The following is an 18,313-nucleotide window of genomic DNA, read 5'->3' on the forward strand; positions in this document are numbered from 1 at the left end:
CGCGACGTCTTCCTCCATTTGACCAGTTTTTAAAGAACGATATTTTTTGCGGATCGATTTGCACGTTTTTACAATCTCTCTCGCAATCTTCTCACGATCGTCACTCTCAATCGTCGTCGTCATGTTGCGCTCGGACGAAAATTTTTAGACGTTGCTCGATCGATGTATCAATAGCGACTAACCACTTTACGGTATTACAAAATCGCTTTTCGATATCGTCCATTAGTCTGTAAGTTATCAAAGCGTGTCAAAATGCGGTGTAACTAAATATGCGGTAACTAAACGCGTAAGCGAGTCTCAGGCGCTCCTCACGAGCGGGCCCTTTTATAGAGGTTCTTTAACCTCTCGCTGCCAATGAATTTGAACCTCCGAGTTCGGATTGAAGATTCAACGCGGCGCCAAACTTTATTGGCCGCCCCTTGAAATATCGGCGCGAGATGAGATTCGGAGCGAGTGATAGGCCGGTGGCCCGTACATCACGGGCTACGTCACAGCCTCGCGCGTGACAGTCTCAATCATTACCATTATTGCGAGTTCTCGGTTCGCTGGCTGGCGGAGCAGCGGGAATCGCGAAGGCGGTGAACGATAGCAAGGCGGCGCAACGTCAGCTCGAAGAAATGCAACGTCATAATCGCGCATCTAAACTCGGAATTTTATCCCTATGATTTGAATTTAGATTTAGATAAAAATAGATTCGCCCTCTTGTTCGATATGTACTCTCGTTTTCGCAAATCTTATTATGGAGTGTGATAATGATGATGTGCTATTAAACATTTCAAAATTTTTACATTGCGGTCCTCTCGCGGTTATCGATTGCTCGCGACAAAACGAGTCTGTCAAAAATTCCACCGTGGACGTGAGATTAGAGTTTGAGTGCAAGGAAGATATACCGGCAAATACTACCGCCTATTGTCTCTTCTTGCACGATCGCGTTGTTGAATATTTTCATTGACCAACGTAGTTCGTAAAATTACCCAAATCAGCAAATATCCCCTCCAATGTCAAAAATATATAAAGATTGGTAAGAGGTAAAAATAAAGTCGAGGTTTAAGCCTTTTTAATGCAAAAAATTATAGTACGATACTAGGAAGGACATCCAGATCCCTGGATTTTTAAATTTCGAACACCGGCGGTTTATTCGAATAGTGCGGTGGCACGAGCGCAAGTTCCTCGAGGACGTGTGGGAGGACAACGGTCCCGACGGCCTCTATTTGGCGTTAAGACGTCTCTTAGGGATCGAGCCCTACGAGGAAGACGTGGTGGAAGAACCGTGGGGCGAGCCTCCGAGCAAGAGGTCGAAAAATTAATTGTAAACATCTATTTTATTAAAATTTATATTAAATATTAAAAATTAAATTAATATACTAACAAGATATTATATACTTTAGTTTTATTTCTTGCGATGATATCCCGCGAGGGTCATTGTTATCGGTTAGTATCTTTTTTTCTGAGGCTGCGATTCTGCGATTCTTCTGCAGGCTCTTCTGCGGACCGTCGCGTTTTCGTTCAGTCTCCTACCGATTTTTATACGGTCGACAGCGTACGATAGTTTGTTAATATTTTATTTTTTTAGGTGTACAACTTCGCTTCCGCCGTTTTTTTTCCGAAATCCGAGGCTTTATTGTAAAAAACTGGTTATACATTTATGATTCAAAGTATTCCCAAGTATGTCTTGACCACTTTCACAATATGGGGTCGAGCATTGTCATGCTGCAAAATCACTTTATCGTGTCTCTTGTAAAATATGGTAATTTTAATGTAATTTAGTATTTTAGGGCAAAATTTTATAAATTTAAGTATTTTTAATGAGAAATGTCCTAAAAGTAGATAATGTGAAGGGAGCATTATTGAAAATATCGACTATCGGCATCTAATTTAATGGTTTAAAAATTGGATTGTTTTTATGCATATGTAATTTCAGCAAACAAACTGAATTTAAAATACTGAAAATCCCAACCCAAAGCCCCAACCTAAACCCATAATTAAACTGAGCAAAGTTTCAAATTCTTTGGCAACATTCGTTAATTTATAAAAATTTAAGTCGCCTACATCTCAATACAAAATTTCTGGAGAGGAATCGTGATCTCGTCAATTGAAACATAAATTTAAAAAAACTCAAATAAACTTGAAGTTATTTGTTTTAATATATAATCAGTCTTATATAATCAGTCTTATATAATCAGTATATTACATTTCTGATAAAATAAAGAAACTCTATGTTATTTATATTATACAATTTCTGATAAAATAAACTAAACAACGTTTATAACAAACTAAATAAACCCTCAAAAAAGAAATTAAAAAATTATCTCAAAGTTGTCTCCTGGGATGTCTTATAAACGAAGTTTTAAGACTCTTTCTGTATACCGTTTATATTGTTGAGTTTAGTATTATTTGCGCTGATGATGGCCAAAAAAAGGGCCGAAACGTCCGCCTTTCGCGAATCATGTAATTAAAGAAGTTCTCTAATTTTTTAATTTATTTTTTGGTTTAAATTATATACCTTTGCGCCCTAAAAACTGCGCGTGGCTCTTTTGCCTTTTTACTCGGATTTTACTTAAAATTAATTATATTCATCGAACCAAAAATCGATGATATCGTCATCCCCGTCAGTTGATGCGAGCTCGATTCGCCCGCTTTTTCGTGTAGGCTTCTTTGGAACCAATTTTATATATAACTTCTGACGGCAGAACGTAGTTGTGGCAGCATTTGCCGTTTCTTTTCAGTCCGAAACGAATCGTTAAGATTGCATTCGTCATTTTGATCGACATCTTATTCCGTACTTTATTTTTCACAACATTCAATTGGCTAAATACCCGCTCAACTTGTGCATTCGAATACGGCAGAATGAGCATTGATAGAGCAAAAGTGGCCAATTCGGCGAACGGGTTACTTCCGGATGCGTCCCTGTATTTATTAACTTCATCCCAAAATGTAATGGTATCGGTTTTGTTCGTCCAATCAATCAAATTGATTTTTGAAAGTTGCGATTCGATGGCATCGATATCTCTCGAGCCATCCACGTACTCCAATAATGGTTGTATTGGTTCTTTAACCGCCCGCAATACATTATCCACTGACAACAGCGATATTTTTTTAAGGATACCTATGTTCTCGGACAATCTTTGTTTGAGCTGCTTGAAAAAGCTGAATAAGAATGATTTGCATCATTCGCGGATTCCTTGCTCTTCGTAAACGCTAATCTTTCCGTCTTTTCTGAGCTGCTCAACTTTTTTCTCGAACGAATGTCCCAAGTACGGTTTAGGGTCGAGATAATCTTCGATGGAACTTAGCAGAGGATCTACTTTACATGATGGCAATACGAGTTTTTTCGAAATTCCTTGCACGAGGATGTTGAGATCATTTAAAAGCTTTACGTGATCGTTTTTCTCGCTTTGAAATGCTTTGTTCACGACTTGTATCTCAGACAAAATCGGCTTCAGAAATAACAAGTACAACATGTTTAGAAATTCGAGATTTCGCGGAAGAGTATCAGTCATTGCATGTGACACGGCGAGTTGTAACGAGTGGCAGAGACACTTGATCAAAATTAGCGACGAAACTTCTGTTTTTAGTTTTGCATAAATGCCGTTATTTATCCCGACCATAACCGAAGCATTGTCAGTTCCAATGGCCAACAAATTTTGTAAATCTAATTTCATTTTATCAAGAATTTTCTTTAGAGCGTTGACGATACCCTCAGCATTACATGTTTCCAGTTTGGTCAATGCTAAAAAACTTGCGATCGTTTTTCCCTGTTTATCACTGACTAAAATTTCTTTGTCCTGATTGGTCAAATTTCAATCTTGAATCTTGAATCTCAATCTTCAATGCGTAGTCTGATATGGGCTTTAGCCTTAAGAAATTGACTAATCACAGTCGAGTATTCTCCTCATACTTGATTGTGATAGGTCAATTTCTTAAGGCTAAAGACTTACTACACCTATTGTAGATCCGGACTAGAGGCGGAATCGAAGTATACATACAGTGATTTTTGGGTGGGAGAGCATGCACCATTAGTGGTTTCTGGTGGGAAAGAACGCAGAGGAGTTTAGTGGTTTTTAGTGGGATCCACGAAGCCCTTTAGTGGGATAACGATGATCCGAGTTGGCAACACTGATAACGATCGCCTGTGATTGTTTCAGTCGGTTTTAACAGCTCATAATACACTACGCCGAGCTGGTCCCACCAAATACAGAGCATGACCTTGGAGCCGTGAATATTCGGTTTGGCCGTCGACATGGAAGCATGGCCGGGATATCCCCATAATTTTCTGCGCTTGGGGTTATCGTAATGAACCCATTTTTCGTCCCCAGTCACAATGCGATGCAGAAATCCCTTCCGTCTTTGCCTTTCAAGCAACTGTTCACAAGCAAACAAACGCCGTTCAACATCTCTCGGTTTCAACTCGTACGGCACCCAATTCCCTTGCTTCTGAATCATTCCCATGTCTTTGAAGCGTTTTGAAATTGCTTGTTGAGTCACCCCCAATGATCGTGCCAATTCTTCTTGACTTTGACTCGAGTCTTCATTAAGTAATGCCTCCAATTCTGCATCTTCGAAAACCTTCTCTCTTCCACAGCTATTCCGGTCTTCGACGTGAAAATCACCGTTCTTGAAGCGTTGAAACCACTCACAACACGTTCTTTCACTAATAGCGGCCTCAACATAAGTATTTGAGAGCATTCGATGAGCCTCAGCCGCAGATTTCTTCATATTAAAGCAGAAAATTAAAACCTCCCGCAAATGACGAGAAGTTGGCTCGTAAACTGACATTTTCAATCGAGAATAACTTTATGATGCAGACACAAATCGACTAATGTTTCTATGGGGTTATGTTGACAGATGCCCAAGTTTATTGCATGACGTCTATGATCTATTTATTTCGACCACTACTTACCGCTAAAGCCATCTATAAGAAAACGGCGGGAGCAAAGTTGTACACCTAATATGTCGGCTGACAATGAGTCCGGTGATTATCGTCGAGTCCCGGTTTGCGGGCCGGAGTTGCTCCTCGATCCTTTCGAGCGAGCTTGTGCGGCCGTATACCGTAGTTTGGAGCCATATTCGCTCCGTATTACTATCGATACTACAAGTGATGATCGTATAGTGGAGGAGGTGGTGCCGTATCTTCGCAATGATTTGCGTTATTTGGGAATGGAGTTAGGCATTGCTCGCCTTTATGACGGTCGTCGGTTTGAGGATCTTCGTTTACCTGCGGTCTTTATTCCTCGAGGTCGTGGGCTACTGGATCCACTAGTTGGTTGAAGCCACTTCCGGCGGGGAAATTTTCCTGGTGGTCGCGGCTGTGGAGGACGGGATCGCGCCTCTGTGGAGGACTTGCGTCGTTTCTTTGAGCGGATTAGATGTCCCGGTCGTTCCCGCAACGAATAAGGTAAGTTTATTTTAATTTTCGATAAATTGGTTCAGCTTATTTGTGTGTATGCGGATTGCTTTCCTCCCCTTTTTGATTTTGTAATTTACGTCTGAATTCTTTTCAATTATCGTATACGGTCCGATCCATAGAGATTCGAGTTTTATTGATTTGTTGCCCGTAGCCTTTCTTTTAATTCTTGCGCGTATTCGTCATAATTATATGTCGGCTTAGGCGGTCTCGTCAGTGCCGTAGGTAGATCGGCTTGGTGCTCGTAGACTAATTCAAAGGGTGTATATCCTGTAGCTGTGTGTGGCGTCGTGTTATATGTGAACATTGCGAAAGGTATCCATTCGTCCCAGTCTGTCTGGTCTTCGTTTATATAATGTCTTATATATTCGGCTAATGTTCGATGCGATCGTTCTAACGCGCCATTACTTTCCGGATGGTAAGCGGTTGTCTTTATTTTATTTATTTTTAATAATTTACATGTATTTTTAAATATTTCGCTTAGGAAATTTGTGCCTTGATCCGTTTATATTTTTTCCGGAATTCCATGTTCGAGAACAATTTTTGTAACGAATTCTTTACTGACCGTGTTCGCTTCTTGGTTTGGAATCGGTATCGCTTTACTGAATTTCGTTAAATTGTCTTGAAATGTTAATAGATATTTATTTCCGTTGGTCGTTATTGTTGACGGTCCTACGATATCTAACGCGCATTTTTCGAAAGGTTTTGTCAGTGTATCCGTGATTATTAACGGTACTTTATTTTTTCGCGATAATTTATTTTTTTGGCAAAATTTTGATATGTATTTTTCGACATCTTTTGTTAATCCGTGCCAATTATGATTTAGACGGATTCTTTTTATTGTTCGCCCGATTCCTTGATGTCCTCCTGTAGGTGCATCGTGATATTCGTATAATATCTGTTTCTTCTCTTCCTCCATATATTTTTTCTCTTCGTCTGAGTTCGTTTCTTCTTCTATTGTGAGGACATCTCGCTTCTCTTCTGTTTCATGTGTGTCTCTTTTTACATTGCGGCTCAGTGCATCGGCGTTCGCATTCGCTCGTCCGGCTTTATGAATGATTTCATAATCATACTCTTGGAGCTTTAATCTCCATCGGATCAATCTCGATCCGGGATCGTTTACATTAAATAACCAGATTAATGGTTTATGATCGGTTACGATTTTGAATTTCGTACCGTATACGTATGGTCTAAAATGTTTTACAGCCCATACAATTGCTAATAATTCTTTCTTTGTTGTATTATAATTTTGCTCCGCCCGCGATAAAACTCTGCTGGCGTAAGCAATTGGCCGATCATTGCCTACTTTTCCTTGACAATACTGCTCCGATTGCATAGTCGGAGGCATCGGTGGTCACTATAAATTCTTGAGTAAAGTCTGGATATTTTAGCACTGGCGTCGTCATTAATTTTTCTTTTAATATTTCAAAAGCATTTTGCTGTTCCATTGTCCACTCAAATTTTTCTGTTTTCTTCGTTAATTTAGTCAGTGGCTTGGCTATTCTTGAGAAGTCTTCTATGAATTTTTTGTAATATCCGGCTAGTTCTATGAAAGATTGTATATCCTTCACTTTTTTTGACGTCGGAAATTCTCTTATTGCCGTTAATTTTGACGGATCCGGAGATATTCCATCCTCCGAAATAATGTGACCTAAATAAATCACTTCCTTGCGTAAAAATTCGCATTTATCCGGCTGCAATTTTAAATTATTTTCTCGAAGTCTCTGTAGTACTTTTTTTAGTCGTTTGTTGTGGTCTTCTAGGCTTGATTCATATATAACGATGTCATCGAGATAAACAAACATTTTAGTCCTTGCATTCCTGTCAAAACTGAATTAATCAATTGCTGGAATGGTATAGCCGCTTTGGGCTATAACAAAGCGAAATTAATATAATGAACGAAATTTCGATCAACAACGCCTCTCTGGAGACTACGGTACGGTTCTCGCAATTTCTCGACTGGCGCGGCCCTTTAGCCCGCGCTTTACGATTGGAGAGGGATCCGGCGGACGCGCGCGAGACGGCAACGTCACAATATATATATATATATATATATATATATTGAAAGAGAAAGTAGATGTGTTATTAAAATAACAAATATATATGATAAAGTTGTACAAATAGTAATCACAGTTTTAAAGAAAAATCAAAAAATAAGACAATATTATTTAAAATTTCATGACTTCCGTTTCCGGTAACGTAGAGTGTGACAAGTGGTGATACAGAGAAGGCGTTTGACAACGTAAAGAGTGTGAAAGCGAAGACTGAAAGAGGAGAATGTGAGATAGAGTGAGAATGGCGATGCGAGAGAGTGGAGGAAAGTGAAGGGCACAAGGGGTTGCAGGGAATAAGAGCTAAAGGAGGAATTACAGGGAAGCGAGGTAGCATGGCGGTTAGGGCAGCGAATATAGAAATTATAGAGAGGTAGGACGGGAAGAGAAGTCGAGACAACAGCGCGACAATAGGGCAGGGAATATAGAAAATAGAGAGAGGCAGGATAGGAAAATAAGCGGACGAGAGTGAGAGTAGAGGGCGCGCGAAAAGAGAAGATGGCGGAGTTAGCGGGAAAAGATATAAGGGGTGTAAAAGAAAGAAAAAGTAGCTACGGGAATGCTAAAAAGAAAAAGGGAAGAAGTTGGGGAGGGAAGGAGTGGGGAGGATATACTGAAAAGTAGTAAGAAGGTGTTGAGATCGCCAGTGAGGGGGAAAATGGAGGGAGCGGAAAAGGTACAGGAAATATTGAAAAGCTGGAGAGAAGAAAGAGAGGATATAAGGTAAGAAATTAGGAGGATAAAGGAAGAGGTGAAGGATAAAGGAAGAGGTGAAAAAGGGAATTAAAGAACAAGGGAGAATGATGAGAGAGGAGGTAGAAGAGCTGAGAAAAGCTGAGAAGAGAAATAAGAGAGAAGGAGAGGATATAGAGGAAAGAAAGAGAGGAGACCAGGAATTATATCAAGGGATTGGAGGGGAAAATAGAAATACTGGAAAATAGCTATAAAGGGGGAATAAAAGGGAAGAAGGAGGAGGCAGGGGACAAGGGATTAGGGGGGATGGAAGAGAGGATGAGAAGATTGGGACGAGGATTGGAAAGGGAGGAAAGGGAGAAAAGGAAAAGGAATTTGGTGTTCAAGGGCATAAAAGAAGAGAAGGAAGACGCGAGAGAGGAAATCAATAGGATATGCAGAGAGATAGGGGTAGAAATAGAGATAGAAGAGTTAAGAAGGATAAGAACAAGAAAGTAGGAAAAGGGAGAGATGATAATGGTAAAGGTGAGGAGCGAGGAAAATAGAAGAAAGATTTTAGAGAATAAAAAGAGGTTAATAGGGAACGGCAAAATATGGGTGGAGAATATGTGGTAGTATTGGGATAAGGTGGAGAAAGTGGTAAAGGATGGGAGAGGAAGAAGGTGGGAAGAAAAGATGACAGGAAGGATGGAAGAGGGGGAAGAAGGAAGCGGGCGGTAAAGGAGGGAGGCGAGAAGGAGAGGAGGAGGGAGAGACGGGGGAGTGGGGAAGAGGGAGATAGCTGGAGGAAGCTTGAGGAGGAGAAGGACTTAAGAGGAACGCGGGAGGAAAGGAAAACGGAAAGGGAGAGAGAGGAGAGGGAAGGGTACAAAGAGGAATTGTGGAAGATAGGGAGGGCCGAGCAACAAGGATAGGGAAGAAAGGGGGGAAAAGAGAAAAATTAAAGAAGGATTTGAAGAGAGGAAAAGAAAAGACGCATGGAAAATTATATTTTGGAATGTGGCGGGATTGAAGAACAAAGACGCAGGATTTTGGAAAAAATTGGGAGAATGAGATGTTATTACATTAATGGAAACATGGCTGGATAAAAAGAAATGGATAGAAATAAAAGGAAAGTTACCGAAAGGTTTTAGATGGGAAAAACAATACGCGGTAAAGAAAAATAAGAAGGGAAGAGCAATGGGGGGGATGATAATGGGAATAAAAAGAGATCTGGCAGAAGAAAAAGGAGGAATAGAAGCAGTAGAGGAGGGAGTAATGACAGGAAGAGTAAGGGTAGGAGAGGAAAAGTGGCGGATAGTGGGAGTATATGTAAGAAAGGATATAGAGAAAAAACTGGAAGGGTTAAAGAAATGGATGGAAGGTAACGGAGAGGAGGGAACAAGGGTAGTAATAGGGGGGACTTCAATGCGAGAACAGGGGAATTGGGAGGGAGGATAGTGATAGATGAAGAAGAAAATAATCCAAAAAGTAGGAACTCTAAAGATAAGAAAGTAAATAGGGAAGGCAGAAGGTTAATAGGAGCGTTGGAGGAATCAGGCTGGAGCATTTTGAATGGGAGCATGAGAGGAAACGAGGAAGGAGAATATACGTACACGGGAAGTAGAGGCAATACGGTGATAGATTATGTAATAGGGAACGAGGAGGTACGAGAAAAGGTAGTCAGAGTAGAAGTAGGGGAAGAGGTAGATTCGGATCATCAGCTAGTGATTTGCTGGATAAAGGGAGAAGGAGTAGAAAAAAGGGGGAAAACGGGACAGAGGGTGAGGAGAGGACTGTGGGATGAGGAGGGATGTGAGAGATTTAGGAAAAAGATAGGAAGGATAGAAATGAGAAAGGATGAAGAGGTTAGAATAGAAATAGAGAGGATGAACGGAAGGATAAAGAAAGCGATGGAGGAAAGTGAGAAAGGAGAAAAGGAAGTAGGAAAGAGATATCGGGGGTGGTGGGATAAAGAATGTATAGAGAAGAAAAAGGAAGTGAGGAGAGAGCTAAGAGAATGGAGGAAAGGAAAGTAGACAGGAGAAAGATTCAGGAAAACAAAAATAGAGTATAAAGAATTATGTGAAAAGAAAAAGGAGGAGGAGAGAGAGACAGATTAATTAGAGAAGCAGCAGAGGCGAAGACAGAAAGTAAGGTATGGGAAATAGTAAACAGGGAGAGAAGAAAAAGGAAAAGAATAGAGGAAGGGATACAAATGGGAGAATGGAAAGAACATTTTATGAGGCTACTAGGGGGGGGGTAGAAGAAAGGGTAGTGAGAGGACAGGAGAGGAGAGGAAGGAAGAAAGGAGAATCAGATATAGAGTGGGGAGAAATTAAAAGAACGATAGATAAGTTAAGAGCAAATAAGGCAATGGGGGTTGATGGGATACCAAACGAAGTTTGGAAATATGGAGGGGAGGAAATGGGGAAATGAGTATGGGAAGTATGTAGGAGAATGTGGAAGGGAGAGGGATGGCCGGAAGAATGGAAAGAGGGAATGATTGCGCCGATAAGGAAAAAAGGAGAAGGAGGGAAAGTGGAGGACTACAGAGAAGTGATGCTAATGCCAACCTTATACAAAATATATACAACAATTCTGGCGGAGAGATTAAGGGAGGAGGTGGAAGCCAACGAATTAGTACCAGAAAATCAAGCGGGTTTTAGAAAAGGAAAAGGGGTAATGGACAACATATACGTACTATACTATATTGTGCAAAGACAGATTGCGAGACCAAAAGGGAAGGTAATTAGCCTGTTTGTAGTCTTAAAAGCTGCATTCGATACGGTAGACAAGGAGATATTGATAAAATCGATGAGAGAAAGAGGGATAAGGGAAGATTTGATAGAGAGGATAGAAGAGGTGTTAAGGGAGACGAAGAGCAGAGTAAGGATAGAGGGAGAGGTAAGTGAAGAGTTTTGATTAGAAAGAGGGGTCAGACAGGGTTGTCCACTGAGTCCGCTACTATTTAATATGATGTTGGCGAACTTAGAAGAGGTATTAGCAAAAGGGGGATGGGGAGGAGTAAAATTAGGAGGGGAAAATTTATTCATTATGCGGATGACATGACATTAGTGGCAAAAGATGAGAAAGGGATGAGGGCTATGATAGCGAGGTTAAAAGGCTATTTAGATAGGAAAAGACTTGAGGTAAACGTGGAAAAGACAAAGGTGTTGATTTTTAGAAGAGGAGGAGGAAGAAGAAAGAGAACAAATTGGAGGTGGAAGGGAAAAGGGATAGAAGAAGTAAAAGAGATGAAATATTTAGGGTATGTCTTTCAAGAAAATGGAAGGCAAGAAGGACATATAAAAGACAGGGTAAGAAAAGCAATGGGAATTGCGAGGCAGGTATGGGGGATAGGGAACTTTGGAAATTTGGAAAGAATGTCGAAAGGAAAGTATGGCTGTTTAACACGCTGGTTTGGACAGTTCTAGGATACGGGACAGAGATATAGGGATGGAAGGAAAGAGAGAGAGTAGAGAGGGTCGAGGAAAGATTTCTGAGGTGGATCTTGGAAGTAGACTGGAGGATGCCGGGGTATTTGGTAAGAGAAGAATTATAATGGAACAAGTTAAGAGGTAGGGCGGCAAGAAGGGTGTGGAATTTTGAAAAGAGACTAGAGGAAAGAAAAGGGGGAAGGTTGACAAGGATATGTCTGGAGGAAATTAAGAGAAGGCTAGGAAAGGAGAAAGGGAAATCAGAATGGGAGAAGGACAGAGAGGAATTTTTTAAGACAAGAATAACAGATGGGGGAGAATTGGAAGAGATAGCATGGAAAAGGGGGAAGAAAATGCCGAAATATGAGGTAATAGAGGAAAAGGAAATAAGGATGCAGAGGGAGGAGAGACGAAAGAAGATTGAGAACTCAAATTATAATAAATGGTACAAAAGGATAAAAAGAGAGGGGATACCGAAATACCTCAAAAGAGGGTGGCCAGAAGCAAGATGGAGAAGAATTGTAAGATTTAGGCTAGGAAATGAAATAAGAGAAAGTAGGTACTGGGAAGAGGAGGAGAAAAAGGTCTGTAGGATTTGCGGAAGAGAGAGAGAAACATGGGATCATATATGGGATGGATGTGGGTTGAGAGGAGGAAGGGGGAAGGAAAGTTGGCAGGAGGTGGTAGAGATAATGCTGGGTGAGGAGGGGAAAGGAGAGGAATGGATGAAAAAGGTAGGAAGAAAGGAGAGTGAGAGGAAGAGAGGGAAGAGGAAAAAAGAGAGAGGGAGAGAGAGAGAGGAAGAGAGGGAGAGGGAGAGAGAGAGTGAGTAAGAGAAAGAGAAAGAGAGAGAGATAAATAGAGAGAGAGAGAGAGGGGGGAAGAGGGGAAGAGTTGAGTAATAAACCAGAAACGGAGGTCCAATCAGGTTAAGGTTGTAACGATGCACCCCCCATCGTTACCTGGCAGTTAACCTGCCAGAAGTTTGCCGCCCGGCGAACATCGGCCGGATAGGGGCAGAAGCGCTTAGCGCTCTTTTTTTAAACGCATTGCGATAACTAAACACGATCGGAGATACCGTACAGCCGTTACGGCCCGAAATTCCGAGAACCGCCGAGCGACTCCGGAAAATACCGAGCACACAACCGCCGAAACGCCGCGTCGTTTTCCCGCCGCGAGGTAGCGGCGCGTTACCCGCTAATTACCGATTCCGTAAACAACGCGTCGTTACCCCCACCAGAATAAACGACGCGGTTATCGCTAAGTGCTTGGTATAAAACGGCCGCCGAAATCCATCTTGACACCAGACCGGTACCTGAAGCCTCTCGAGCAGTACGCTCCGAGATACTCCACCAGATCCGATCCTAGATTTCACAGAACACGACGGAACGTGAGGTTGACGAGTTCGCAGCCTCTGCCCAGCATTCTCGATTTCCTCGACGCCTGCAAATCCTCACGCAATTCCGACCAACTCAACGAGAGCGGAGTGTTCGCCGCTTTCCTAAATTACGGTCTAAGATCCGACCGCTCCAGCCAGACAGACCGTGGGTTTGCGAGTTCGCTGTCCCGTCGAGATTCCTCGACTCCGACGAGCTATCCTCGAATCCGCGTACGGAAGCAGGGACGGAGAGTTCTCCGCCCGATCGAGATTACTCGATCTCCGACCGCCTCCCCCCGCACATCTAGGAATATGCGAAGAACACACGCAGCATCGATAGCCCACGATTTGACCGTACTTGCGAAATAAGGGAGCGTCCCCTTTGACCACGTTAATATTGATCACGGTCCCGATTGACCACGTTGATATTGACCACGGTCCCGATTGACCACGTTGACGTTGACCATGTTGATATTGACCACGGTCCCGATTGACCACGTTGATATTGACCACGGTCCCGATTGACCACGTTGATATTGACCACGGATCAATACATGTCGTTACTAGGGCATGTACTTTACAAGTTGTAAAGCGAGGCAATATCAACGTGGTCAATCGGGACTGTGGTCAAACGGGTGCCACTCGCGAAATAATAACCGCGCCGAAATACCTGTCGCGCGCACTGATGCTAGAATTGAGACGCGAACAACACGAGAAGCCTTCACTTGCGCATAGTACAATTGGACACGTTGCAATTGCACACTGTGATATTAGACACATAAAGTTGCGCACCGTTCGATTGGACACATTTCACTTGCGCAAAATACTTTTTGGACACATTTCATTTGCGCACCGTTCAATTGGACACGTTGTTTTTGGACACAACACTTGTTTTTGTATAATTTGGAATACATACACACGCATGTATAATTTTGAAATTTTTTGACATTTATTATTAATTTTATTTGGTAAATAAACGTTTGTTACAGTTCGTTTACACACATTTCGTTTGCACACAGTTCTTTTGCGCACAGTTCTTTTGCGCACATTTCTTTTGCGCACAGTTCGTTTGCACACTGTCCCATCCACACAACAATTATAGGGATCTCGTTTCGCGTTGTATAGTATATGCATGGACACAGTGGGTTCCGCCTCCCCTACGGGGAGGTTCCACTTCCGGAAGATATAACTTAACCCAAACCTTTTTTCTGATTTAAAACTAAAATTTATATGCGCAAATGAACTGTGCGCGAAAGAAGTGTGCGCAAAATAAATGTGCGCAAAAGAAATGTGCGCAAAAGCAACACGACTCCATACTGGTGGGGATACACACACAAGCGCAAACCGTGTACATGTAATGCGCAGAGCGCTCTGCGCATTACATGTACACGGTTTACGCTTGTGTGTGTATCCCCACCAGTACGGAGTCGTGTTGCTTGCATCTCAATTCTGGCATCACTGGTCGCGCGTCACTCTTTTGTATTCCGCGCGCCGTCATAATAAACAAGGCCTTGCCGTACACGCGCCGACTAGCCGCGCCCAGTTTCTTGCGCGTCTCGCGCGCCATCAAAATAAACACGGCCTTGCCGTTCGCCGACGACGCCCGATATCAGTACAACTTCTATATCTCGAAATTAACGCGACGACCACTGTCATGCACATATTATAACACCGCCGATTACTTATTGCTGCGCAACGAGCAACTATCGCGCTCGCATTACTACTCGCGCGTTGTCACCCGCCGCGCGCCCGCCTCGCGGGAGCTTAACTGTAATTTGACCACTGCCGATAAAGGCAGAATAAATCAGACTAACTTACATCCTCGTCTACCGTGTGTCTCACCACTTTCTCGAGCCTTGATCCCGGCAGAGCTAATCCGCGCGCTCGCGAAAGCGGACCCGTTACAAGGTAGAGGTAGGAATAGCGTGTGTGTGTGCGGGCAGGATAGGAAGCGAGAACTTAGCTGTAAGAGAAATTGTATGAGTAGCTAGTATTAAGAAGCGTTTAGGATAAGAAAATGTAAAGTATATAAATATGTATAGAAAATTGTAACCCTAAGGAGAATCAATAAAATTTAACTCAACTCAACTCAACTCATTATTTAAAATTTCATAACATATACATTTAATTTATTTTTCACATGCATACAATCATTCATATGATCATCATGGATGATACAATCATGAAATGAGTAATATACAATAGTATTATAAGTAATGCTGCTTATAATATTTTTCAAAAAATAATCGTGCTATCCTTGAAAATTCTAATGTGAAAAAATAAAACACAGACGCGAATTGTAAAACTCAAGAGAGAAAAAAAATATTCTTCTTAGATATTTTTCAATGACTTACGATCGTGTTCGATTATATTATACGATTTATCCATTGTGTTAGTATCGCTGGCAAAAACTGATTTCATCGCATGCGTTGTCAAATGAACGAAGGAATCTGAATTATTATCGCGACACCAAAGCTTTATCTAAAGCATTGTTTAATCAATGTAGAAACTTTTTTACATTGTCCCCGAACGATCGCGCGTCACTGATCATCGCGTTCAAATTCAAGAGATGTATACCGTCCCACAGATGCCCAAGGCACTACGCAATAGCGAATAGAAATTATAAACTTGCAGCGGCCAAACGCCGATGGGCCAGACATCAGAGTAAAGAATAACAGGAGCGAGCAGTGTAGCCAGATTGCCCACGCTAGCAACACGCAACCGTAGTGAAGGGGATACGCACACAAGCGAAAACCGTGTACATGTAATGCGCAGAGCGCTCTGCGCATTACATGTACACGGTTTTCGCTTGTGTGCGTATCCCCTTCACTACGGTTGCGTGTTGCTAGCGTGGGCAATCTGGCTACACTGGGAGCGAGCATATCGGTAGTGGGGATAGACTTATCACGAACGGTAGTATGTCATCGCAGCCATCTTGAGCGTCCACTATTTTCGACGTTTTTCAGGGCCGTGTACAGCCATTTGTTGCCTTACTTGTTCCAATCTGCATTTATTTTGCGCACGATTACCGATTCTAAATAAGTGAGAGGAAGAGCCAATATTATTTTTAAAAAAATATTATTAATAAGTGTTAATTGTAAGATCAGAGCATCATAGTGCATCAGGCCTTTGAGGTACTTCCAATATTTTCGTCATGCTGCAATTCGTCCCTGAGCGGCCATCTTGCGCGTCCATTTATATATAGTCACTTCCGTCCGCTCACCTAACACCAAATACTCACTTCTGTTATTCTTTACACTGAGGGCCAGACCATCAATTTATTCAGAGTCATCGCGTATGCGATATCTTTTTTCCATCATTCGCTTGCCATCGGGTCGAGGTAATGATTGTAACTGATACCAATAGCCGATGATGTGCTCGCTATATCAATACAACGCATGCTTGGACTCTTTTTTTATTAAACACGAGAGGTATACATGCTCATCAGTCTGCCCTTCACGCTCTTCATGCATTGATACATTATTTAACAAAATATATGGAGAACTTTACGCAAAATTGCCGCTGGATAAAGATCTACATAATAATATTTTTTAAATTGCCACCCATCGAGCAACTATTCCTTTCTATTACGCAAAATATCAGAAGAATTCTTGGTAAAACTGCATAAAAGGTAACATACCTCCGATTGTATCGCCACTTAAATACATATGTCGTAGGGGAGGTTCTTCTGAGTAATTCGCTGCAAGAAATAAGTGGGGAAGGCATTGGTTTAGGAGATATAACAAATTAAAGTTTCACAGTTTTAATGCATTTTCTTAAGTATTATAAAATAATATTAAGAAAAGTGAAGTTTGTGTACGTGTATTTGTTATAGAGTAGACGTGGAAAAAATGTTTGTTTACATTTACGAGATAGGTACATAGTCATGGATATTTCATCAATAATGTGTTTCACCTACTTCTTGCAATTCGTTAACAGCTTTCAACATGCAACTACACGAATTTTTGAGGCATGTCTTGAAAAATATTATTTATTGAATGGGTAGGCAGGGGAGGAGCTCTGCTCCCTGCCCACGCGTAAATGTCATAAACCATTTTTTTCAATGAAAAAATAACAAATTATACAGCATACACATACTTTAATGTCAAACTACAATTTGTTATATTTTCTAAATTCTAAATCAATGCCGTCCCCTATTTATTTCTTGCGGGGAATTATTCAGAAGAACCTTCCCTATAACATATTTAAGTGGCGATAAAATCAGAGATGTGTTATCTTTTATGCAGTTTTACCGAATTTTTTACATTTACCTTATCACATATGCGTATATTATACTATAATTTATTCCATCTTGATATCCGTTTGGCTAAACAAGATCAATTTATTCAAAAGTGAAAATATATAATAACTCACCCTTTTTTTATAAGAGAAATTTTGATTACGACAAATTGACAGAGGCGTTATGGGTAAAATAATCTAGTATATTAAGAAACTTGTTTCTTTCCATTACAGTATAATATTTTAATAATAACAATTTCAAATATATGTATATATTTATGATATTGTATGAAAAAGATTGATTTGGCACATACACTACTGTAATTGGCAGTTATATTTAACAATTTGTTTTTGATAAGTTATTTGTTTTATATAATTTTTTTGAACGTATCATGTACTTGCTATTTGTAGAACTTTTTCATTCGCGCGTGTTGTTTTTCACGTTTCCATCATTACACGAAGTACAGATAAATAGGAAAAAGAGGTCTTTAAGATACTCATATATGTTGACAGGTTTATCGTTATGAAATTTCCAGCTTGCAAAGTGACTGGAGATTCTGTCTGCATAAAGATGAAGACTAAATTCTTCATCAGTTTCGCAGGAAGATCATACCAAGCGCTTTGATAGATGGAGAACCTTATTTCTTCCATCTGGAACTTCAGATAATTTCCGATAAAGCTGTACACCGTTAGTTGGATCAGAAAGGCACTTTGCACTATTAAACTTTTTGCCATCATAACAATGTCATTATTTTTCATCGCTAGAATAAACTGAAATCCTACGAAAAAAAAGAATATTTATTTATTAAATATATAAATTAGTTTTTATAACGTTACTTATATACAGGGTGATTCAAAACAACCTTCTGTCCTTACAATGTCATATACTTGACTCAATTCTAAGACGATTTTTCCTTTGCCAAAATTTTTTCCGAGGCTTAGTTTTCAAATTATAAGCCAAAATAATTAACGAATTACGGGCCGCGTACGCAAGGCAGGCAGGGGCGGCGCAACTCACCGTCCGATGCTGGTGATTACGTGAAGCGCTCGCTGCGATCAACTGTTTCCTACATGCGATGGGTATAAAAGAGAAAGACAGAGAGAGAGAGAGAGAGAGAGAGAGAGAGAG

At 41.0% G+C, this 18,313-nt stretch overlaps 1 protein-coding gene and 1 pseudogene across 1 annotated transcript in view; both read right to left on the minus strand.

Moving 5' to 3' along the window:
* Nucleotides 1-16,276, minus strand: part of LOC115239334 — a 29,005-nt pseudogene extending 12,729 nt beyond the window's left edge.
* A 1,346-nt stretch (nucleotides 16,277-17,622) lies between these two features.
* Nucleotides 17,623-18,313, minus strand: part of LOC115239333 — an 11,644-nt gene continuing 10,953 nt past the window's right edge. Inside the window, exon 4 of the mRNA XM_029813806.1 lies at nucleotides 17,623-17,963. Within this exon, the coding sequence (XP_029669666.1) occupies nucleotides 17,623-17,963 (341 nt within the window). The remainder of the gene's footprint in view (nucleotides 17,964-18,313) is intronic.

The sequence above is a fragment of the Formica exsecta genome, unplaced genomic scaffold, assembly GCF_003651465.1.
Source record: "Formica exsecta isolate Colony F162 unplaced genomic scaffold, ASM365146v1 scaffold371, whole genome shotgun sequence".
NCBI lineage: Eukaryota > Metazoa > Arthropoda > Insecta > Hymenoptera > Formicidae > Formica > Formica exsecta.